Source organism: Poecilia mexicana, unplaced genomic scaffold (assembly GCF_051168715.1).
Source record: "Poecilia mexicana isolate PSO_F unplaced genomic scaffold, ASM5116871v1 scaffold_23, whole genome shotgun sequence".
Lineage (NCBI taxonomy): Eukaryota > Metazoa > Chordata > Actinopteri > Cyprinodontiformes > Poeciliidae > Poecilia > Poecilia mexicana.
The window spans coordinates 20,235,951-20,259,296 of record NW_028263392.1 but is presented as its reverse complement, the minus strand read 5'-3'; the positions used below and the strand labels follow the sequence as shown (position 1 = coordinate 20,259,296).

Here is a 23,346-nt window from a genome sequence, read left to right as displayed (position 1 = left end):
CTCCGCCGGCGTTACCATGACTACCCGCTTACAGACGGCACAGTGACTACTGTCGTAACTAATTACTGAAATATCAGTCTTTATATGAGAAATTGTACTAATGATATCAAATGATTTATGACGAACATTTCCTGTTCACCATAAAACCTATAAAATCCTCTAACTGCCGACCAATCACCATTGAGCAGTGTTAGCCCCGCCCACTAGCAATGAGAAATTCAGTTTGCTACAACTAACATGTTTACTTTCTATCTATATTGGCTTTGCACAAGTAATGACAAATTTAAATGATCATACAAATTTCAGCTAAAGTCATCATTGAATCCATTTTAGAAATTCATGATAAATTTGAAATTGGATAAATTAGCTGATTATATCTTGCAGATTTCTTAAAATGGTGACATTAATTTACATCTTTGGTGCTTTTCCTCATGTTTTTATTAAGTTGTTGGGTTTTCAGCCGCTGGCCTCTCAGTTCTTCTTCATGGTAGTTTCTGCCGTCTGGCTTCTTCTTTCTCTTCTCCTCTGAAAGGTTTGCAGTAGTTTTCTGTGTTTGGCTGAAAGGCCTGTTTCTGTTTGGCGTCGTTAAGGAGGGTTCTGGTTCTGCAACTGGCCCGGTTCTGACCAGCTGCAGGTGAGAATGCGGCTCCACAGTGAGAGAGCAGTGTGTGTTTGAGGAAGGACGGCCTCCTGTGATGAAGTGACACAATAAAAGCCAGTGAGGTAATCAGTCCGGAGCGGTTTGTTTCATTCAGGTTCCTCACTTCCTGGTTGTGAGGTGAGAGAGGAGCTGAATTATTAACTGACGGTTAAAGTCAGAGGCAGAACTGAGACGCAGTCAGAGTGAGAGTGAGCTGCTGACCGGAGCTGGCCATGGAGCTGCTGCTGTCGGCCCTGAGGGCCGTGGACCCGGCCGCCGTGGAGCAGGAGTACCAGGTCAGTGTCACCGCTGGAAAACGGTTTTAAGTCCCGCCGGCAGCACCGCCGGGCCTGGAGCGCCTGGGAAACGTTTGATCTCTTCCTGCTCGCCTCAGAGGGAAACTTCCCTGGAAACAGCTGCCACTGTTTGAGCGTTTCTCTGAGCCGGTTATTCAAACCAGCAGAAAGCTGCTGCCGGCTTCATTTGGTTAAACTATGCAGCCACTTTCTAAACATGTCACTGTTTCACTGCCTGGTCGTTCAGGTTGGGGCTCCACCAGGAACTGTTCTGGGTATTTACAGGAAGGTGTGGAAACTTCGAGAGGATTAAAGCTGAATTAAAATCTACTGAAGTGGGTAGATAAACCTCTGCACTCGTCTGCAGCGTACATCCTGCTGGGGGTCAGAGGTCAGGGGAGAGGCGCAGTACAACCAGCATGCTGCTGGAGGAGCACCTGGAGAGAAAGACAGGCTCAGGGAGAACGGCCTGGCTGGGAATCAAACCAACGACCTTCCTACTACCAGCAGAAGCACAAGCAGGAACCAGCCAAGGGTCAAAGGTCAGCAGAGAGTCTCTACCTGAAGAGGAGGAGCTGACAGGTGAAGCTCTGCTTCGTCTTCCTCTGCTGCTTCCAGCTCAACACCCCACAGCATGATACCACCTCCACCAGCTCTCTACTCCTCTTCAGACCCTCTCTGGGGACTGGAGAGCCGGCAGCAGAGAGAAACCCTCCTGACTGCTCGCAGTATGACCTCTGACCTCCAGGAAGTCCCCTTTTAGCCGTCTGTAGATGAGAAGTCATCATGTCGAATTCAGCAGATCTGAGGTCTGAACCACCGACCTGTAAACAGACATTTCTGTCCTCTGAAGACGTTTCTGTCGTGTCTCATCTTTAGACTGTCCTCAGTCTCACCACATCCCCTGTTGCCGCGGCGCCTTGTTTGTTCAGAGGTTAGCTAGCTAACCGCTAACAGTGCCATGGTTGTAACACTCACAGCGTCGCTCTGCTGTTCCTCTGCTTCTCACGTCTGAACCGGAGAAACTGTCTGACAGTTTGAATCCAAACTGGATCCACATTGGACCAGTTTGGACTGGGCAGACAGAACCCACAGCAGTTTATGATTCATCCAATCAAATCATGGAACCAGAGCCTGTGGCTGCAGAACAGGCTCACAGCACCATCCCTCCTCCACCGTGCCTGGAAACCAGAGGTCAAGGGTCAGGGTATGTTGGCTTGGCCTTTCTCCAGCCTTCATCAGAGTGAGAGGTTCTGGTTTTACTTCCTGTGACCCAAAACCACTCCACAGCGTAGAGCGACTCGGAGCGCCTGTTGAGGTCTGATTGGATCAGGTTGGTTCCTTTTAGTCCAGCTTTGGTCCCCACTGGTCCCTGCTGGTTCTGACTCCCTGAACCGGGTCTCTGCTTCTGGTTTTGAGCTACAGGAAGTTCTGCTTCCTCGTTCGGTTTCTGCCGGTCACAGAGAAGGGGAACCAATTCTGTTCGCAGTTCTGCTGCCAGATGGTCCCAGTCCCTTACTGGACCCCTCAGTGTTTATTGGTCCTGACTGGTCTTTGCTAGCTCAACATGTGGCAGAGTTTATAAATCTCACTGGTGATGCTCTTTCCAGTAAACTAAGTCCCAGTTAAGAAAACCAGTTTGAAATACTTGGTTAATTAAATAATGATCAATTCTGTTACAAATCAGAGTAAAAATGGCAAAAATAAAACATGATTTAAAGAACAAAGATCAAAAAAGACCTTTAATGAAAATGTTTAGATAAAAATGTTCAGAAATCAGTTCACACACCTGGTTACACACCTCACCTACCTGCTGTGTGTGTGTGTGTGTGTGTGTGTGTGTGTGTGTGTGTGTGTCCAGGTGGTGCGTTCTCAGTCGCTCCAGTTAAAGAAAGATCACGGCTTGACCACAGAGGTTGGATCCCTAAAGGACAACGCCAAGAAGAACCGATACAAGGATATCCTACCATGTATGAAGACACCTTCCCTCCTTGCCTCCTTCCCTCCATCACTCCCTGCCTCCTTCCCTCCTTCCCTCCCTGCCCCCTTCCCTCCTTTCCTCCCTGCCCCCTTTCCTCCCTGCCTCCTTTCCTCCCTGCCTCCTTCCCTCCCTGCCTCCTTCCCTCCCTGCCTCCTTCCCTCCATCACTCCCTGCCCCCTTCCCTCCTTTCCTCCCTGCCTCCTTCCCTCCCTGCCTCCTTGCCTCCTTCCCTCCCTGCCTCCTTCCCTCCATCCCTCCTTGCCTCCTTCCCTCCCTGCCTCCTTCCCTCCCTGCCTCCTTCCCTCCTTCCCTCCCTGCCTCCTTCCCTCCCTGCCTCCTTCCCTCCCTGCCTCCTTCCCTCCTTGCCTCCTTCCCTCCCTGCCTCCTTCCCTCCCTGCCTCCTTCCCTCCTTCCCTCCCTGCCTCCTTCCCTCCCTGCCTCCTTCCCTCCTTCCCTCCTTGCCTCCTTCCCTCCCTGCCTCCTTCCCTCCCTGCCTCCTTCCCTCCTTCCCTCCCTGCCTCCATCCCTCCCTGCCTCCTTCCTTCCCTCCCTGCCTCCTTCCCTCCCTGCCTCCTTCCCTCCTTCCCTCCCTGCCTCCTTCCCTCCCTGCCCCCTTCCCTCCTTTCCTCCCTGCCCCCTTCCCTCCCTGCCTCCTTCCCTCCCTTCCTCCTTCCCTCCTTGCCTCCTTCCCTCCCTGCCTCCTTCCCTCCCTGCCTCCCTGCCTCCTTCCCTCCATCCCTCCCTGCCTCCTTTCCTCCCTGCCTCCTTCCCTCCCTGCCTCCTTCCCTCCATCCCTCCTTCCCTCCTTCCCTCCCTGCCTCCTTCCCTCCATCCCTCCTTCCCTCCCTGCCCCCTTCCCTCCTTCCCTCCCTGCCTCCGTCCTCATCGTCTCTTTTCTTTGCCCAGTAGAAGTGTGATGTATTTTCCCACTTGGCTCTAACGCCTCTCTGCCCTTTGACCCCGTCTCTCCATCCAGATGATCAGACCCGGGTGGTTCTGTCTCTGCAGACTTCAGGCTCCGACTCCGACTACATCAACGCCAGCTTCGTCCAGGTGATGCAGCTCACCACTCAGGTGTCTCCTGCTGCTGTGAGAAAGCTCTGGTTGTAACAGCAGTGTTTGTCCTGCAGGGGGCGTCAGGTGACTGCAGATACATCGCCTCCCAGGCGCCCCTCAGTTCCACTCTGACCGACTTCTGGAGGATGATCTGGCAACACAAAATCAAGGTCAGCGAACCAGCAGGAAGAGCTGATCCCAGGAAGTAGTCTGGTCCCCAGCTCCAACATTGCGCTCCTCCTGCAGTTAGAGGAAACTGTTGCAGTAAAGTTAATGATTCACCAGCTGAACTCGTTCTGGTTCCTGTCAGAGCAGCAGTTTGGCCTCTGACCCCGTCCCAAATAACACCTGCACACACATTCTGGAACCAGGTGCTCCAGGGGTCAAAGGGCACTGCCGGCTGGTTTGCCAGTTTCAAGTTGAACCTATTTCAGATCAAACCTGAAAAACGAACCAGAAACTAGACTGAGACAAAAAGCTTCATCATCGCCTTCCTCCTGATCTCAAGGAGCATAAAACAATAAAACAACTTCATCTATAAGATTTATTAGAATGTATTTCCTAATTTAAGCTCAGAGCTGCACTTTACTCATCTCCTGGCGGCGGCCATGGCAGCAGGGAGGGAAGGCCACTGATTGGCTGATAGACCAACAGGTGAACTTCAACTTTCACATCTGACAGACTCGTTTAGTCACCAGGAAGGTTAACCGCCGTCACTAGGACAGCAGGCTGCACCTGTCCACATTTGTCCTCAGGGGTCAGACTAACTACTGGTTCTGTGTTTCAGGTGATAGTCATGGCCTGCAGAGAGATCGAGATGGGAAAGGTATCGTTTCATTTTCTTATTTTTATTCAGATTATTTAAAATGTTAAGATTTTTTTCTTGTTGAGATATTTACGGCTGAAGTGTATAAAACATGAGAGAGAGGTTTGGTTCTGGTTCTGCAGAGAAAATGTGAATGCTACTGGGCAGCTCCTCTTCAGTCTGCGGCGTTTGGACCTTTCACCGTCACCACGGTAACGGCCCGGTCCTCTCCGTCCTCCGCATCGTGAGAGCCGAATGTGACGTGTTGTTCCTCTGAACGTCCAGCAGGTGGAGTCGCGGCCCAACCAGGACGTCGTGGTGCGAACCCTGGTGGTCTGCTACCAGCAGGTGGGCGCTCACCTTGCTGCCTCCTGGCTCAGGACACCTTCCTCACTCCTCTTCCTCTCCCATAGGACGTCCACTCACTGGTCCAGTTCCAGTACCTGTCCTGGCCGGACCACGACGTCCCCTATGAGACAACCGGGATTCTGGACCTGCTGGACCGAGCCAGGAGCAGCCAAGGAGCCGAAAGCTCACCTGTCCTGGTCCACTGCAGGTACACAGAGGGACAGACAGAGACATAGAGAGACGCTGTGTCGTCCTCTGATCAGTGTTAAACTTCACATCATCTCTGCAGCTTGTTTGTGCCAACAGGCTGATCACAGGTCAGCTGGTCATGAACATTCAACAGGACACACACACACACACACACACACAGAGAGACACAGAGAGACACACACACACACACACACACACACAGAGAGACACAGAGAGACACACACACACACACACACACACAGAGAGACACACACACAGAGACACACACAGAGCAGGAGGCTGTGAATATGCAGCAGGTAACACCTGCTATCGATGGCACAGTGGACATGATCACTGCATCTGCTAAGTGTGTGACTGTGTGTGTGTGTGTGTGTTTCAGTGCAGGCTGTGGGAGGACAGGAGTCATCTGCGCTCTGGACTACATCCACGACCTTGTGGTTACCAAGGTAACCCATGACAACAGAGCAGGTCTCTCCAGCAGGAGCCAAGCTGGTCAGTGACATCACTTCCAGGAGGTCAGGCAGAGGTCAGAGGGAAAAACCTGGAGGTTTTGTCACGGACCATCAGGAATCCATCCCATAGTTTACCTGGAGGAGACCTGTGAGCTTCATCACATGGTTCTGGTTCTGGTTCTGCAAGGCTTCATCTGTGACGTTCTCTTCCCTCCTGCAGAAGATCACTGAGGACTTCAGCGTCCTGGACCTCGTCCTGGAGCTGCGGAGACAGAGACCCTCGGCGGTCCAGACCAAGGTAGGACTCCACGTCCAGCCAGAAGATGGTTCTGGTCAGCAGCAGCATCTCCCTGACGAGAACTTCCAGTTCCATGATGCGGACCCGTCTTCAGGTGTCCCAAACAGCACAGGGACGTCTTTGTCCCATTCAGGTCTCGGTTGTCTCCAGCTGTCTCTCCTGGGACAGTCGGGTCTGGGAATTGGACCGGGCCTGAGGGCAGCAGACGGCCCAGCCCAGACCATGACACCACCTCCACCAGCAGAGGTTGTGCCGGGTGGAGCAGAGGCGACCTGGAGAGTGTTTCTGACTACGGTTGTGTTTCCAGGACCAGTATGGGTTCATCTTCACCGCGGCCGCCAGCATGTTGGAGCGCTTCCTGCAGACGCCTGAGGACCGGCTCTACAGCAACCTGCCGGAGGTAACGCCAACGCCGCCGCCTCTGGGCTCTACTGCTCAACAAATAGATTCTAGTGTGCAACGCAGGAGGAAGTCCTCTCAAAGCACTGCAGAAAGAGGAAGTGGTGTACTGACTTCCTGTATGAAAATTAGAGCTGCAGCTTGACGATAAGCAGCTGAGATCACAGAAAGAAGCGAGACCAGGAGGACGGCGGCTGATCGGTGGGATCTGCTCTCCACTGCTAGCTTCCTGACTCTGAGGCAGGTTGCTGCGCTCGCTCAGCCAGGCTCAGGTCTCCTCTTCGCTCAACTCTTCAGCTGATCAGGGTTGAATATCTTCTCCTTCTCCGTTCAGACAGAAAACTCTGAAAGAGCCGGTGTGGTGGCCTTCGCACCGTTCGGTCTGATAGGCGAAAGGTAATAACAGTTTTATTCAAACTCGGATACAAACTAATGTCTTTGTGGAGCGTCGGCTCATTAATGAGGGCTACCATTAGCTGGAGGCTTAGCGAGGGCTACCACCTTAGCGAGGGCTACCATCTTAGCGAGGGCTACCATCTTAGCGAGGGCTACCACCTTAGCGAGGGCTACCACCTTAGCGAGGGCTACCATCTTAGCGAGGGCTACCACCTTAGCGAGGGCTACCACCTTAGCGAGGGCTACCACCTTAGCGAGGGCTACCATCTTAGCGAGGGCTACCACCTTAGCGAGGGCTACCACCTTAGCGAGGGCTACCATCTTAGCGAGGGCTACCATCTTAGCGAGGGCTACCACCTTAGCGAGGGCTACCATCTTAGCGAGGGCTACCACCTTAGCGAGGGCTACCATCTTAGCGAGGGCTACCACCTTAGCGAGGGCTACCACCTTAGCGAGGGCTACCATCTTAGCGAGGGCTACCACCTTAGCGAGGGCTACCACCTTAGCGAGGGCTACCATCTTAGCGAGGGCTACCACCTTAGCGAGGGCTACCACCTTAGCGAGGGCTACCATCTTAGCGAGGGCTACCACCTTAGCGAGGGCTACCACCTTAGCGAGGGCTACCACCAGCTGGAGGCTGACCTTTCTGAGGGCTACTGCCTCCTGACCTCTTGACCCCTCTGCCTGCTGCTTCTGCAGCAGCTCTGTGATCTGCTGCTTCTTCAGTATGAACCTCTGTCCCAGATGGAGACGGTGGTCAGTCTGACTTCATCTACTCAGAGGTCCCACCACAGCACTTCAGTCTGCTTTAAAGCCTGACTTTGACTAGGCCATGTTGCAGCAGCTGTGCTTTCATTGGTCTGCAAAGGAGACTCTGTGCCGCTCAGCGACTTAACCTGAACCGACCCTGCTTCTTTCAGATGAAAGTCTTGTTCTTCCTCCAGATGCTAATCAGAAAACATCTGGATGAAATTCATGTTTTTGTTTCTGGAACAAATGTTTTGTCCAATGAGGCAGTTTTGCAGAACCTTCCAGGACCTTCCAGGACTTCCAGAACCCTGGATTGATTCAAATCCTTTTCTGTCTCCAGGTGAAAAAACGAGAGAAGAAAACCTCAGCAGCTGCTTCTTCATCCGTCAACAGGTAGAAACCAGCGTGTGTGTGTTTAGGTGTGTGTGTGCTTAGGTGTGTGTGTGTGTGTGTGCTTAGGTGTGTGTGTGTGTGTTTAGGTGTGTGTGTGCTTAGGTGTGTGTGCTTAGGTGTGTGTGTGTGCTTAGGTGTGTGTGCTTAGGTGTGTGTGTGTCAGTGACGTGCGGTGAGGTTCATTGCTGGTGAGCCACTGACTCATGACTTAGACACCATTCAGGTTATTGGACCTACGGAAATTTGGCGCAGGCACAACGCTAAAGAAAGACTAACCTTTCACATGTCATCCATAGCCGCGTTAACTCAGTGAAACTTAGAAATGTAGGTATTAATTTCGTGCTATGATCCACAAAAAACCTTCAGCTCCGGTGTTGGTCTTCCTTTAGTTATTATCTCCTGCTTCAACTGAAAATCCACTTTAGAAAACTGTTTAACTGTAGAAATGTAGTTTTTCATGTTGACATCGGAAGAGAGGAGAAAACAAATATATCGCTGTACTTTACTTATTTACTGTGTGGCTAGCTCCATGGCTAGCTCACTGTGTCTTACTCTGCAGTTGTGGAGTCACAATATCTGGGATCATGAGCGCCCCCTGCCATGAGGCCAGAGAACTGCCTGTCTCACATGGAGTCTGTTTTCTGCCGTTTCTGATCGCTCCTCCTCACACAAAACACAATACAAACACAGTTAGTGACAAAAAAACCACGGTATATTATATACATAAGCGAAATTATGGAAAATCAGTGCATATATTAAATGTTTCTTAGCCATTTCATTGCCGGCGTACAGACAGGACCAACATGCTCTTATAGAACGGCAGCCAGTGCAGTTAGAGAGGTTGATCAGTCCAGGTGAGGCTCAGCTTCCTGCTGCCTCACCGGCTTCCCCTGACCGCACGTCACTGGTGTGTGTGTGTTTAGGTGTGTGTGTGTGCATGCGTGCTCCAGAGACAGACAGGAAGTTTCACCCCAAGGTGTTGAATTAACACTTTCTCACCTCCTCTGTTCGTCGTCATCCCATCTCCATACATTGCCATGTTACCGTGGCAACCAGTCTGAGGAGGAAGGTCAATAAAAGATGGAGTTAGGAAACGACGAGCGCTGAGGAGGAGAAAGGGAAGGCGAGGGTGTAGAGGAAGATCTCAGCTGTTGGGCAGGTCTTTCCTATGAGGAAGTTTAGCGTAACCATGACAACCACAAAGCTGGATGAGGAAGTGGAGAGGAGATGAACTTCCTGTAGAAACGAGTCGAGATTCTCTGAGCAGAAGACAATGGGCCATCAGATCCTCTGTGATGGTTACTGGTTACTGGTGACTAGTTCATGGTTACTAGTCACTAGAATAGTGGTTAGTGGTTACTTTTTCTCTCTTGCTCTCGATGAAGGCAGACCCTTCTTTCCTCTGCTCCCTCCCTGCCCATGCCTGCTCTACTTTTGTCTTTTTCTATATTTTTGGAGCCTTTCTTTGCACATCATCCACATCTACAAATTATGGATCTGGTCAACTGATCTTTCAATGCAATTGATCAAATTTTCTCGACGAGAAGTCTGGGCACAGGAGAGCCTCTTGTCGTGCGGGGACACACCTGGCGGGATTCACCCTGGATTTATTCATGATAACAGGATCTCTGCTGTTTGGAGCTTTGTGGCCGAACTAGCGAACACTCAGACTGTTGGTGTGGACAGAGACGAGGACTCTAAAACTCACTAACGAGTTGGAATCAATCTTGGAGAAGTTGCTAGTTTCGGCTCAGTGGAACGACTAAACTAATTTGGATGATTGGGAACTGAGACGTATTGGAGAGACTTTAGGGAAGATTGAAGTTTATAATCTTCTCGACCTAAGACATTCTGTTTCTGAATTGGCTTTTCCTGTGTGGCCTTGGAAGGGCTGCATATTTCTAATCTCCTTGAAGATATGTAAACACAACGCTCTTCCATCCACACCCCCTCCTGTATCCATGCAGCTGTGGAGCTGAGCGCTCCTGAGGACATTCCTAGATAACAACACCTCTATCCGACTTTGCCGGGAGGCTGAGCAACGTGGTTCCATGACGTCACTGCCTTCACTTGTGTCTTTGTTTTGCCCCATTGTTTTGTCTGAATGTTGCCATCTGCCCTAATGTGTTCTTATGGTTAGTGGCTACTAGTTAATAGCCTTATCTAGTAACCAGTAACCAGTAAATAGTAACCAATAAACAGTAGCCACTAACAATTAACCTGTAACTAGCAACCAGTATCAAATAACTTGTAACCAGTAACTAGTTAGTTGTTACTGGTTATTAGCTACTGGTTAATGGTTAGTGGCTACTGGCTGGTGGATCCAGGTTGAATATATTCTGGAGTTTATGGTATTGAAGTCAGTTTCAGAACCAGAACCAGTAACTGAACCCGTATCCTTTAACTAAAGAACATTTTTGCAGCGTTTATGTCCTGATGTTGGAGCTGTAAGGCACCATCAGCTGGACAGTCTGTCCTCGTCCCGGCCCGTTTGTCTCCAACCCGTCTTCTGTCTGTCCACAGCTCATCCGCCATGAATGACACCTATGCTGTGGTCAACAAGGCTAAACAGCCGCACCGGACCACATCAGAACCGGCCTACTCCTCCGTGGTCATGCCCAGGTCCAACCCAGGAAGCAGGTAGAGATGTCCGGTCCAGCACGCAGAACCTCAGACCCAGTCGGTTCTACGGACCTGCAGTCCTCGTACTGTTTGACGGTCCCTGCAGGATCAGGACTGAGGTTCTGGCCCGGTTGCAGTCAATGGATGGAAGTGTCTCCATGAGTTCTGCAGAGAGTGAAAGATTAAAGGTCAATCCTGGTAAACCAGCGACCTCCAGGTCCTCGTTGTCAGGACAATGTCCTTTGGACCAATGAAACTAAAGCAGGCCCAGATTTTTAAAGTTGGGGGCTGCAGTCCTCTAGGGTGCCACCAGGGGTGCTGAGGGAGAACTGAAATGGAAAAAAGACAAAAGTAAGAGATTTAATCCAACAGGTTTTTTAATCTTACCTAGTCATTATAATGAAATCTAAGTTTAAATAGCTGAAATTTCACTTTTCCATTCTGATTTTTCTGTTTGGCTGCCAGTCTAATTCTACGGTGGCCCTGAGGTGCAAACCATTTCAGCAAATTGAAAGCACAATTACAAATTACAAAAGCACTACAACATTAACAAAACGGAAAGGCTATGTCCCAGTTAGAGACCTGAGAGTTTGCTGATTGGACGACAGTGCTTTTGAACCGGAAGTTATTGGTTGAAGGTCGGCCCGTTGTTGCAATGCGTCACAGCGTCCGCCATATTGAAAGTGGCCTATCTGCCAGCAAACTCATACAAGTATATGGACCGAACTTCGTAAGTTAATGAATGTCACTGACACAATCTCTCTCACACACTATTATATATAGGAATGAAAAATAAAAACCTAAGGACAATGCTTCAAACTTTTTGATGTGATTATTTAATTGTTTTGGGGCACAATTTGATACAGCTGATTCTGATAAATCAATCATTTTTATTGATGAACTCACACACACGCACCCCTTTACAGTGATGTATTTATGAACATATTAACACAATTCCATAATTCAATGTGCATTTGCTATTTTAAAATATGAATAAAAATGTAACTTCATTAAAAGTTTTAGGCATTTTATTGTAAAGATAAACTTTGAAAATAGTTGTCAAACTTTAGCTACATATTTTTACTTTTAAAAATGTTTATTACAGTGTAATATGTCAACTGTGCAGTAGACAGCATATAAAATTTATTGTGCGGTTCGTCCGTAAAGCTACACTTACTGTGTAAGCATCAACTACCTAGCCGCTTGCTATGAGAGGCCCCATGGGCCAAAACTTACAAACTCTCTTACATTCACAGTCAAACTCTCTGACAGAGTTTGACTGCAACGGAAGTTAACTTAAAATATCAGTTTCTGTACCTCATGTTGCTCCTTTATTTTATTTTTTTGGGGGAATGATTTAAAATACCTCCAGACATATTTTTGTCCAAATAAAAGAGGTATTGAGGTTCATGTGACCTTTACTTAGAAGAGCAGCAGTCCTTTTTATGAAGCGGAGGTGGATGCTACACCTTGCCTCCTACTTGTAAGTTATACATCACTTTTCTTCATGTTTAAATTTGGGTCACTATCTAAAAATATTTTAATATCTCTGAGTATGTAAAGAAGCATTATAGATCATTTCAAGACATTTTTTTTATAACTTATATGGTAAAACTGATTTTTTGTTTGTTGCCTCAGGGCAACACTGCAGTTAGGGCCCTTTTGCTCAGACAACATTATTCTAATGTGATGATATTCAATTGATTACAAAATAATTATCAGAGCCAATTTTTTTACTTTATTATTGACTAACAGCAACAGGAGATGGATGCAAGATCGTTTCATGGACAAAATGTGCATGGTTCATAAGCTGGGGTCATTCCCAATGAAAACATGAGGATCCAGTGTAAAACCATTATTTCATTGTTTGTTTATCCTCAAAACTGACTTCAGTCCCAAAGGGTGAAGAGCTGGTCATCAATGAACAAATGGCCCCATTCCAAGGCAGGCAAAGACTGAAGCAATACCTGCTAAACCCAAATATACGGGTCTGGAGGGAACTTCATATGGCTGGTGCAGATGGTGTTCCTTACAACTTGAGAATCTACACAGGGCCAAATCTACCAGATATGGGAGCTGGTGGAAATGTTGTCCTTTGCTTGGCTCAAATTCTACCAAAAAATCAGATCTACAAACTCTTATAAAAAGAACCTGCAGCCCTAAGTCCTGTCACTGATGTGAATCTGGTCACTACAACCCATAGATAATCAGATAAACAGACGGTGATTCCCAGGTACGCCAGTAATCAAGTGCCAACAATGTGATGCACACTTTTTTTCACATCAGCAAGCAATTCCTTCCTGATGTTTAACATATAATGGGGAAAAAGACTGATTTCAACATCCTTAGTGATTCTAACTCTGCCAACCATACACACGTACAAACACACAAATGCTCGTTTTAGTAATTTGCACAAATGTACCATTCATTAATGAAAGTTAGCTGTTTATTTTATATTTGGTGAGTTGGAACCATGTCTCATTTATTTTTGTCAAAAAAGGTTTTTTTTTTTATGAATATAGTTTTTGTTTGATTTGTATTTCATTTCTCATAATCACTGTAGAAAACTTGCCGTTTTAGACCCCTTGTAGCGCAATGCTGCCCTGAGGCAACAAACCCAAATCCGGTTCCGGGAGGTTAGGGTCCAATTTTATGATTGATATGTAATTAGGGACCAACAAGCTCCCAAAGAATGCAGGAAAATATTTTTTCCCCAAAAAAATAAAAAGTCATGCCATAGAGGGTTAATTAACACAAAGCTTTAGCCTGTTATAGCCGCCGGAGAGAAACGTGATGTGTGAATTAAACATAAAGTGGAGATGCGCTTTTATTTTGAAAAGAGAGCGCCATAACTTGTGCAGGCTGGCTTTACTGCCATTTCCGCAGAGACGGCCAGCTTTATCCCACTGATAGATGGCTGTCGGCTTCTAAACACTTCTGATAATGCTGACATTACTGTGGGAGCGCTGACGATGTCATTTAAAATATTAGTTGCCTCTGTTAGTCGCTGCCCCTCAGCTATTTTTCTGTCCATGAAAACCCGCCTACTCCTGCCTGGGGTCCAATCAGAAACTGAAATTTTAAGTTAACTTCCGTTGCAATCAAACTCCGTCAGAGAGTTTGACTGTGAATGTAAGAGAGTTTATAAGTTTTTGGCCTCTCATAGCTTGCCGTGTTCAGTCTCGCTCACCTGTATCCACCTTATTCCGAGCCCCCATGAGGCTTTGCGTGATTTATGGGCGCGATTTCCACCGCTAACCGGAAGAGCCATTTGTTTACATGTTAGCAACTCGCTAACCGGCGTTCGTCAGAGATTTTAGGCTATGTAATATGTGGGAACACGAGCTATCATAGCTTAAATGCTGCAATAATGTTTTACCGCTACCTACAGCTAATGCGGGGAGGGATGGCGACTTGAAGAAATGGCTGCAAGTAACCCGCACTAGCAAAGTTAGCTACTTCACTGACTCCGTTGCTGCGGATGCAGATGCGGGTTTTCTTCCCTTGACTTTCTATCCACACAATGAAATGATCACACATAAAGCATTTTGGGTTCTCTCTCCAAGTTTAGATATTTTAGTCAAATTCTTTTTATTCCCTTATCTGTCGGTAGGCGATGAAAACTACAGCTTATCACAGAAACTCTGCCTTTTTGTTTCGGGAGCACATTCAAAACATATTTGCTGCTGCAGCCACAAATTAAACTTTATCTGATTATTAGAGTAAAGCCACGAACAGCACAACAGTTCCCCGAGCTCCACAAGGGCATCTTACAGTGGCAGGTTGCTCTCTGTAACAGGTTAATGTGTGATTCGGTTCGGTTCTGGTCCAGTGGGGAGATTCTCCATATTACGGTCTGAGGCGCAGCAGCGCTCATCTCTCCGCTGATTTGCAACGACACTCAGAACGGAGAACCTCGAGGTTCTGGTTCTGATGGACTAAATGAACCCAGATATTTTATTTTGCCTTATAGAAATGTATTGCTGGCCCAATTTACACACTTGTGAAAAATTGAAATGAAAAATAAAATTCACCTCACACCAAGCTAATGTTATGTAGTTCTGCTGTTTTATTCTGTCAGTGCTAAACTGCAGCTCAGATCTCTGACCAGCTTCTCCGCTTTTCTCTTCTTTATTCCTGTCAGCTCTTCAGAGGAACGAGCTGCTAGCAGCGCTGCTAACTCACGGTCATTCCGTTACAAAACTTAACGCTGTGTTCCTGTCGCTCCCCTGATTAAACTCACTAGTAGGTCCTCTGCACTGAGCAGCTCTTTGACAGCAGACGGCGTGTCCGGAAACAAAACCCCTACAAATTACAGTGAAATACGGCTACTTCCGGTGGGCGCCGGAAGTAAGACCCATAGTCGTTTCCCCAGCAAGCCTCCCAAGAATAAGGTGGATAAATCCTCCTCAGCGTCTTCCCGCCGTTCGCTCTGAACCAGCAGCTCCCGGAGGAGAACAGCTGCCGTTCTCCAGGCATCGCGCCAACCCTTTTAAGGAGCTTATTGGTCCCCCAAAAACAACGAAAACCCGGGATTTTATTGATCACAGCCGAACTTGGAAATATGGGCTCTTTGCACCTAAGGTGTTGACGTCACATCTCCAGGAGCTAATGCGGCTCACTTTTTTCCGCTTTGAGTTACCATGACTGGTAGAAAAGACTAAGTCGTATTTCAGATGCAAAAAAACAATATTAACATTGTTGTCTTCCTAATATAATGGGCTTTTAAGTTTTCGTTAATTTCCAAGCGATCCTGAATTAAGAAGTTGGCTTGTAAATATCTGTCGCTACCAGCTAACGCCGCACAGCAAAGTTTGCAGCCTTCACTTCACTCCGGATCAGCCTAAAACTACCGGGGATACGGATGGTAAATGAAGAAGCCTCCCTGAGTTATTTCCATGGAATCACTTCTATATTCAGCCTGAAAGAGTTTATGGGAACGAGAGAGCAGACCAGAGCCAGACAGCCGAGCTACTGATCCGCCTGTACATCCTGCTGTAAACACCGTCCTATCTGAGCTCTGAACAAGAAACATGCAAAGGTAATAAAACGAAATAACACAGAAACATGAAGCAACACGGTCATATTTTTCTAAAAGCAGCAACTTTGAACCTGAACAGCTGAACCAGATCTCTGACACCAGAGCTGCGCTACTGTCAAGCTAGGAGGCTTGTTGAGCTCCGTCAGGCTTCGTTAGTAAAAAGCCCAAACCGGAACCTCCCCGTTAGTCTGTGACACTAACGACAATAAACACACATAATATACTTGAAAATAAGATAAATACATTGTCCGTCAGAATGTTTAGATACTTAAATAGCACATTTTACAAGAACAATGTCCGAGAATATTGCCTACTAGCATAAGCTAACGTTAATGTTAGCCACAAAGTTTAAGTAAAACTCACCTTCGTGTCAGTGAATGTATAACGAGGCGAACATCTAAAACCTTTCTCCAGCTGACTTGTTGGGGCTTCGGATCGATGTACAAACCTTGGCCAAGCCCTGCAGCACCTAATATAAAAGGCCATTGCAAAGAGCCCATTACGTTATGCTTCATCAACAACTCAGGCGGAAGTGAGAGCTCCGCACCACGCAAATGAAGTCCCGGCCGGAACACGGTGCCCTAAATAATAAAACATAAATTAACGAAGCTTCGAGGCAGGTAATCGAGGTACTCGAATCATTCAAGGAATCGTTTCAGCCCTAAATAAAAGTGAGGAAAACATTCCAGAACTTGATGTTTCTTTGCGAAGGTAGTAGCATCGTGCGTTGCTTGCTAAGCCTTCCAGTCCCGGGGGCATGGAAACGTTTCCTCCATCTTTAATCAGCTCCTTCCTCCTTCCAGAACCCTGCCGCCATCCCATCACTATGACAATGACTTCAATGCGGCGTCTGCAGCTCCCATCTACAGCACCGTGAAGCCCAAGGTCAAGCCGCTGACCTCGCCCCCCTCAGCCTCGCCCATTTACGACATTGCTGCCCCGACCAATCAGAGGGAGGACCCTCACCTGGTGCCAGGTCGGTCCCTGCCGCAGCGGCCAGGTGTCTCCAGGGGCGGGGCTGAAGGCGTGACCATGTGACTTTTGTTTCCTAGCAGAAGCAGATCACGACTATGAAGATGTTTCTTCTCCTGCCTCAGACGTCAGCAGCTTCTTCACACCTGGAGGCATCGGTCAGTTCACCTGGGGCAGATCGGCTCTGTGGCTCACCTGCTGCTCAGCGCACACGGACAAACTTTATACACAGATTCTTGAGCTTTCAGATTCTCTCTGCTTGGCTGCAGTTGCCACTAAGCATGTTAATCAGCACCTTGTGCTTCTCAGTGATATTGTTGTCGTTAAGCAGATGTTTGTTGCCATGGTTTCTCTGTTTTTTCTCTTTCTGCAGGTGTAGAAGCAGACCAGGGTGTTCTGTCCTCTCCTCTTTTCTCCACCTCCCTCCTTTCTTCACTGTCTCCGTCACATTAGAGATGATTTCTCATTAAGTTATTTATTTTTATATGTATATAAACTGAATTAGGGACCGGGTTTATTTCGTAGATAATTCTTTCAGTCTGTGCCTCGCGTCGTATAGTCAGGAGAAATACATGAAATGTTTTCATCTTCAGGAATTAGACGGCGCCTTTGGGTTTCTAGTAAACGTAGCGTGTTTTGTTCTGGTTTCTGTCAGGTTTTAACTGTCGCATCCAGAAGCCGAAAGGACCCAGAGATCCTCCGGCAGCCTGGGGGCGGATGGAGAGGTGAAGTGGTTGAACTGGACCAGTTACCCATCTGGAATCACTCCAAACAGCCGTAGCGGTCACCATTTACCCGACCGACATCACTGTGATTTGTTCAGTTACTGTAATCTTCTCAACACTCTGATACATCTTTGTTTTAAAATTAACCAAAGTGCTTCAATTTTTTTCATGATTTAACTGAAATTAAGTCAAGTTTAACTAAACCTCCTAAAATTTGAATTTTATCTAATTTGTCTTGATTATCTGCAGATTTTGTACCCAGAGTTTTTGGGTCATAATTCACAAACTTTTCCGATGTGGCTTCAGCTTCAATAAAAACAGTAACAGCATCTCTGATGTTTTCTTCTATAGATCTGTGTCAGATCAGACAGCTTGTCCTGTGGTTGCTCATTCTATACTGAGGCGCCGTGCTAAGGGCGCTACGCTATCTCCTGCCTTCTCAAGATGGCCAAGCCTCCAAACCTACAAAAACATTACATTTATTACAGCATTATCACTAACGGAGGCAGGGGGCAGCTGACGCACTGCAACAGACAAGAGGAGATGTAGCGATAACAGCGCTGATGCTAAGCTAGTGCTAGGCTAACCAAGCTAACTAGCTTTTATAGGCTGAAAAAAAAAACTGTGAAACACGAAGCTTTACCAGCCAAATGTAGCAAAAACATATCTGTTAAAATATTGACTATATTAACTCAAGGAAGACTAAAATAGCTCTACAAAGTACAAGAACAGGAAGTGATGCAATAACTTGCCCAATCACAGCCATCAGCTGTGGTTGTTTCCTTCCTGAGTTTATCAGCCAACTGAAAAATGACTGTCATTTTGTATAACCTGCTGCTGTACTGAAGGGAAAATGGTCCAGTTTTATCTGCTGCATCATACTCAAAGTGTTTTACTTTGAATACCTTCACACTGTGGGCATCAAACCCACAATCAGTTCAATCTAAATGTAAGAAAATATAAACTTTAGAACATTATGTGCTAAATTCTACATGTTAATTGGATCATTTCAAACATGCTAAAAGTAAAATGTATGGTGAGAAAATGTGATGGCAGAATCACTTTTGGCTCAGCGGTCAACCTGACAGCCTGACAGTTTGTTCCTCCTGTGTTTGAAGGACACACCCTTTATTTTTACACCAGTGTGTTTAGACAGGTCATGTGATGTGACACAATAATGCAATAAGAAAACAAACAACAAATGAGAGCACAAAAACATAATGTCAAGGGCGTAGATCCCATCTCATTATTGGGGGAAAACATAAACAGGAAAATTTCTTAAGACCAATTTTGGGGGGGGTCGGCAGAGTTACAGTGAAATGTAATGTAAAATGTGGTTTAAAATGTTTTTAGCCTGCAGAGAAATAAAACTAAAATTTAAATGTTGCTTTATACGAGTTTTGTTCATTCGGACTGATCTGATCTCTGCTACACCTTTGCTAAAATTGAAGTTTCTAAATAAAAAAGCTTTAATGAGTAACTGCTCTTAACATTCTTCATAAGCATTGATTCATTGAAATGGCTCCCAATACAAATTATGGCCTATTTAAATTATAACTTGTTAAGTTGTTTTATTTTTAAGCCTTTTTTATTTTTGACATGTCCTGAGTGACAGAGAACAAACGGGTAGATAGAAATGAATATCTGGGATGTATAATTTAAACGTAACACTTAAAGCACGAGAGTTTATATAGAAAAATATTCAGATTTTATTTTGTGGTTTTAAAGGCTTTATATTGAAGTCAATGAGAAATAAAGGCAGTTTTCTGTTTTTTCTATCTGTTCTCGGGAAGAACGATTTACAAGTTTGGATATTGAACCTTCTTTTGCCTGCGTTGAGAAACTTGACCCCAGTGTCTTAGTGGCTTAATGGAACTTTGATTGGATGTTTGGTTTGACAAACAATCGCCACTACATCAAGGGTTTTTATTTGTGCTGCAGAGCCACAGCTAACAGCTAACAGCTGACTTAGCGACTCTAACGAGCCGGTACCGTTCAGTGCTGCTGTTGCTCCTCCTACACTTTGGACTGAACCATTGTTCTAATAATAGTAGGGGTGACCTGGAAATTAATTCTTATTTTTTTATGAGATAAGTGGCAGATTTAGTTGGTTTTTTGTTTATATTGCCATTTCATTTTAAATGCAAACGTTTCTTCAATAAATTTTTTTTTTTTTGGGGAGGGCCGCGGGGGGCAATTCTAGACTTTTCCAAGATTGGGGGGTCCGAACCCCCCACCGACCCCCCGGGATTTACGCCTATGCATAATGTCAACACCCACAGTTGCTCACATTTAGGTAACTTCCTCTGACTCTTAATATTCAACCAAAATAATGAGGCACCAAACATAAAGATTTCATACTTCCTCAACTTAATCTTTGTTGCTAGGTTGGTTCGTACATCTGCAACCATTTCATTGGTTGGACAGTACTCTAGAAAAACTTTTCCTTCATTTACAACTGATCTGACAAAATTATATTTAATATCAACATGCTTACATCTTTGTACACAGGATTTTTGGCTAAAGATATGGTGCCCTGATTGTCCTCGGAGCTTAGCTAAATAATCCAGACCATCCATGGTGAACACCAGTTGTCTCCAGTATCAGCTCTCCTGTACAGTAGCAGCTAGTGCCAAGTTCTCTGCCTCACATGTAGACAGAGCTACTGTAGGCTGTCTTTTGTTCTTCCATGAGACGGAGCATCTTTATTTAGACTCATACAGTAACCTGTTGTACTGCGATCTGATACATCAGCGGATCGATCGGCTTCACTGTATGTGTATATAAGGTTATCACAGGCACCTTTTTAAAACACAGTTCTTTTTTCTGTGTGCCTTTTAGATACCTGAAAACATTTCAGATTTCCACTGCTCTGTGATACGGTTTGCAAAGTTCTGTGCCAGTTTACTCACTGCAAAGCAAATGCTAACCCTAACCTGGCCTACATGTTCATTAAGCTCCCTACTGTATTTCTGACATCATTACTTCAGCATTATCAGCATAGTTAACTTTCTGCTCAAAGGGGTAGTTTGTGCCTCACAGTTCTGCATGTTGAACTTTTCTAGTATTTTCCCCACATACTTGGACTGGGACATCTTGCTCAAAGTCAATACCAAGATAATGTGTCAACTTTCCTAAGTCCTTCTTCCTAAATTTGGACACAAGTTTCTCTTTCACATCTCTAAGGGTATTCATATCAGATCGTCTACCCATATGATGATAACCACTGTTTCAGTATCAGTGATCTTTGTGTAAACACAATGATCAGCAGGACTTTGAACAAACTTGATTTCACACAGGTAGCCATGCAGCATTTTGTTCCAGTTCCTGCCCGACTGTTTAAGTCCATACAGAGATTTTTGCAGCTTATCCACCAGTCTTTAATTTTCTTGAGATTCCTTCTTATAGCTGGTTGATCAATATAAAGTTCACACTCTATTGGGGCATGTAAATATGCTGCCTTCACATCCATCTGGTGAAAAGGTTTCATCATAGTTCATACCTTTCTTTTGACTGAATCCTTTGACAACATATCTAGCCGTATGTTTGATCCGTCACTATTCTTTTTTTGCATGCACCCATTTACCCCCCACTACATCTTTACTCTCAGGTAAGTTGGTCAGGGAAACGGTAACATTGTCCTTTAATGACTGCATTTCCTCATCCATTGCTGTAACCCACTCTTATGCATTCACAGATGTTACAGCTTCTTTGTTTGAGGGACTCCACTTATCAGTCTGTAACAATTATCAGTGTTAGCTATCTGCTCTTCATCATCATCAATGCTACATACAGTTGACTAGATAACCTGGTTTCTCTGACAGGGAATCGTCTCTCAGGTTCCTCATGTTTTGTTGTGTTTGGTTGCTCTGGGACTAACTCTAATCATATCATCGTCATCCAAAATTACATCCGTCTCATGTTTCTCTTTGGATACAAATTCCACAAGCCTGTGTTTCTGTATTTTCCTGCTGTTTGGATAGTAGACCGTATGGCTGGACTATTCCTGTCATACTCTATAAAATGCCCTTTTCACACCTGGAATCCAGCTTTCCTCTCTCCTGTTTGTAAATGTAGCAAACACATCCAAACTTCTGCATCCTAGAAATGTTAGGCTGTCTGCCTGTCAACATGCATTAAGGCGTTTGCTTTGTGTGACTATTAAAACATCTGTTTTGCACTACAGCAGCTGTCTGAACTGCATATGGGCATAACATTGTTGGTAACCCACCATTGATTAACATACATCTAGCCATGTTAAAAAAAGCTCTCCAGTTTTGTTCTGCCGTACCATTTTGATGGAGAACTTGGCGCTGAGGTCTCGTGTCTGATACCATTTCTGCTCAGTAAAGCCTGGGACTTGTTTCCTGTAAACTCTGAACCATTGTCTGACCTCATACATTTAATCTTTCCATGTGGAGCCATGTCAGCAATAAACCTTTCAGTAGCTTGTACTGTGTCACTCCTGTTTTTCAAAAACTATACAAAGACTGGCACTAGAATAATTGTCTGTGGAGGACAATGCATATCTGTGACCATGTCTGGACATTGGGTCTGTAGGGGGAGGAGCCTGGATGTAAGGTCAGGGGGGAGTTAACTACAACTCCCCACCACGAGACTGGGTATGCAGCCCCAGTAATGAACGAGGCAGCAACTGACCTGAGAGAGAATCATGGCCTGAATGAACACCATGCCCTGCAACAGCAGAGGAGCCAAACACCAACTCCTTGTAGACCACACAGTTGCCCGAGACTGCAAAACCAGACACACCAATGCCACACACCTGGATCATTGAATGCTTAGAGATGTACAACATCAACAGGACTCTAAGAGCCTTCATTGCAAACTCGATGGGGCTGTGGAAAACCACCCTTGAAGCCAACTGCAAACCACTTGGACAAGTGTCAAGAGGATGAGAGAGACCACCCGAGGAGGGTGAGAAGAGAATTTATATATATATGTCAGTGACGTGCGGTCATCATGGAAAAATAATATATAATAATAAAATCATTTATATAGCTATTTTCACCCTGTGGTTTGTACTATAAAGTATCTATTTTTTACTTAGCTTAACCAATTATGATTATTTTTTCTTCAAAATCGCTGGATTTTCGCATTTTCCCATTCAAATGCTCAGAAGTGAAGCCGGTGAGGCAGCAGGAAGCTGAGCCTCACCTGGACTGATCAACCTCTCTAACTGCACTGGCTGCCGTTCTATGAGAGCATGTTGGTCCTGTCTGTACGCCGGCAATGAAATGGCTAAGAAACATTTAATATATGCACTGATTTTCCATAATTTCGCTTATGTATATAATATACCGTGGTTTTTTTGTCACTAACTGTGTTTGTATTGTGTTTTGTGTGAGGAGGATCGATCAGAAACGGCACAAAACAGACTCCAGGGGAGGCAGGCAGTTCTCTGGCCTCATCGCTAGGGGCGCTCATGATCCCAGATATTGTGACTCCACAACTGCAGAGTAAGACACAGTGAGCTAGCCATGGAGCTAGCCACACAGTAAATAAGTAAAGTACAGCGATATATTTGTTTTCTCCTCTCTTCCGACGTCAACATGAAAAACTACATTTCTACAGTTAAACAGTTTTCTAAAGTGGATTTTCAGTTGAAGCAGGAGATAATAACTAAAGGAAGACCAACACCGGAGCTGAAGGTTTTGCTTCGAGACAGTTTGATTCTCAAACGGAGTAGAAAAGACATGAGGATAGACTTGGCTTTGGATGAACGGAGATTTTTGTGCAGAATTAGCGGCGCATGGATTTCATTGATACATAAAGGTAAGACAGCAATAAGATCTTTTTTTATGAAATGTGCGTTTTGTGGGCTACAGTTTGTTTAAATAATTCAGTGAAGTAGAAGCGGAAGCTAATCTACCACAGCAATTATTTATTAATTAAACATTAAGCCTAAAACGTCCTACAACAACAGACTAAATGTTCTGTGTGC

General features: G+C 45.8%; 1 protein-coding gene and 1 long non-coding RNA gene across 4 annotated transcripts; both read left to right on the top strand.

Moving 5' to 3' along the window:
• Nucleotides 1-584: 584 nt before the first annotated feature.
• ptpn18 (protein tyrosine phosphatase non-receptor type 18) lies at nt 585-17,713 on the top strand. Of its 3 annotated transcripts, none has more exons than XM_088003510.1 (16): nt 585-936; nt 2,798-2,906; nt 3,894-3,970; nt 4,048-4,143; nt 4,761-4,799; nt 4,922-4,990; nt 5,067-5,126; nt 5,192-5,334; nt 5,716-5,782; nt 6,009-6,086; nt 6,394-6,486; nt 7,972-8,024; nt 10,548-10,664; nt 16,491-16,663; nt 16,740-16,817; nt 17,315-17,713. In XM_088003510.1, exons 1-16 carry the CDS (start codon nt 874-876, stop codon nt 17,386-17,388), a joined length of 1,389 nt encoding a protein of 462 aa, XP_087859636.1. In that variant the 5' UTR covers nt 585-873; the 3' UTR covers nt 17,389-17,713. The 3 variants fall into 3 exon arrangements, with proteins under 3 accessions (XP_087859636.1, XP_087859634.1, XP_087859635.1); XM_088003508.1 differs by having other exon boundaries at nt 586-936; nt 5,064-5,126; XM_088003509.1 differs by having other exon boundaries at nt 590-936; nt 5,064-5,126; nt 16,743-16,817.
• Nucleotides 6,517-6,882, top strand: LOC148152598 (uncharacterized). Its single transcript, XR_015762229.1, has 2 exons — nt 6,517-6,729; nt 6,824-6,882. It is a non-coding gene; the product is annotated as an uncharacterized LOC148152598 (long non-coding RNA).
• Nucleotides 17,714-23,346: the final 5,633 nt, after the last annotated feature.

Coding starts and splice junctions, on each gene's coding strand:
- ptpn18 (XM_088003508.1), top strand. CDS start 874: ATGGAGCTGCTGCTGTCGGCCCTGAGGGCCGTGGACCCGGCCGCCGTG. Junction 8,025..10,547: donor GCTTCTTCATCCGTCAACAG/GTAGAAACCAGC, acceptor GTCTGTCCACAG/CTCATCCGCCATGAATGACA. Junction 10,665..16,490: donor AGGTCCAACCCAGGAAGCAG/GTAGAGATGTCC, acceptor TCCTCCTTCCAG/AACCCTGCCGCCATCCCATC.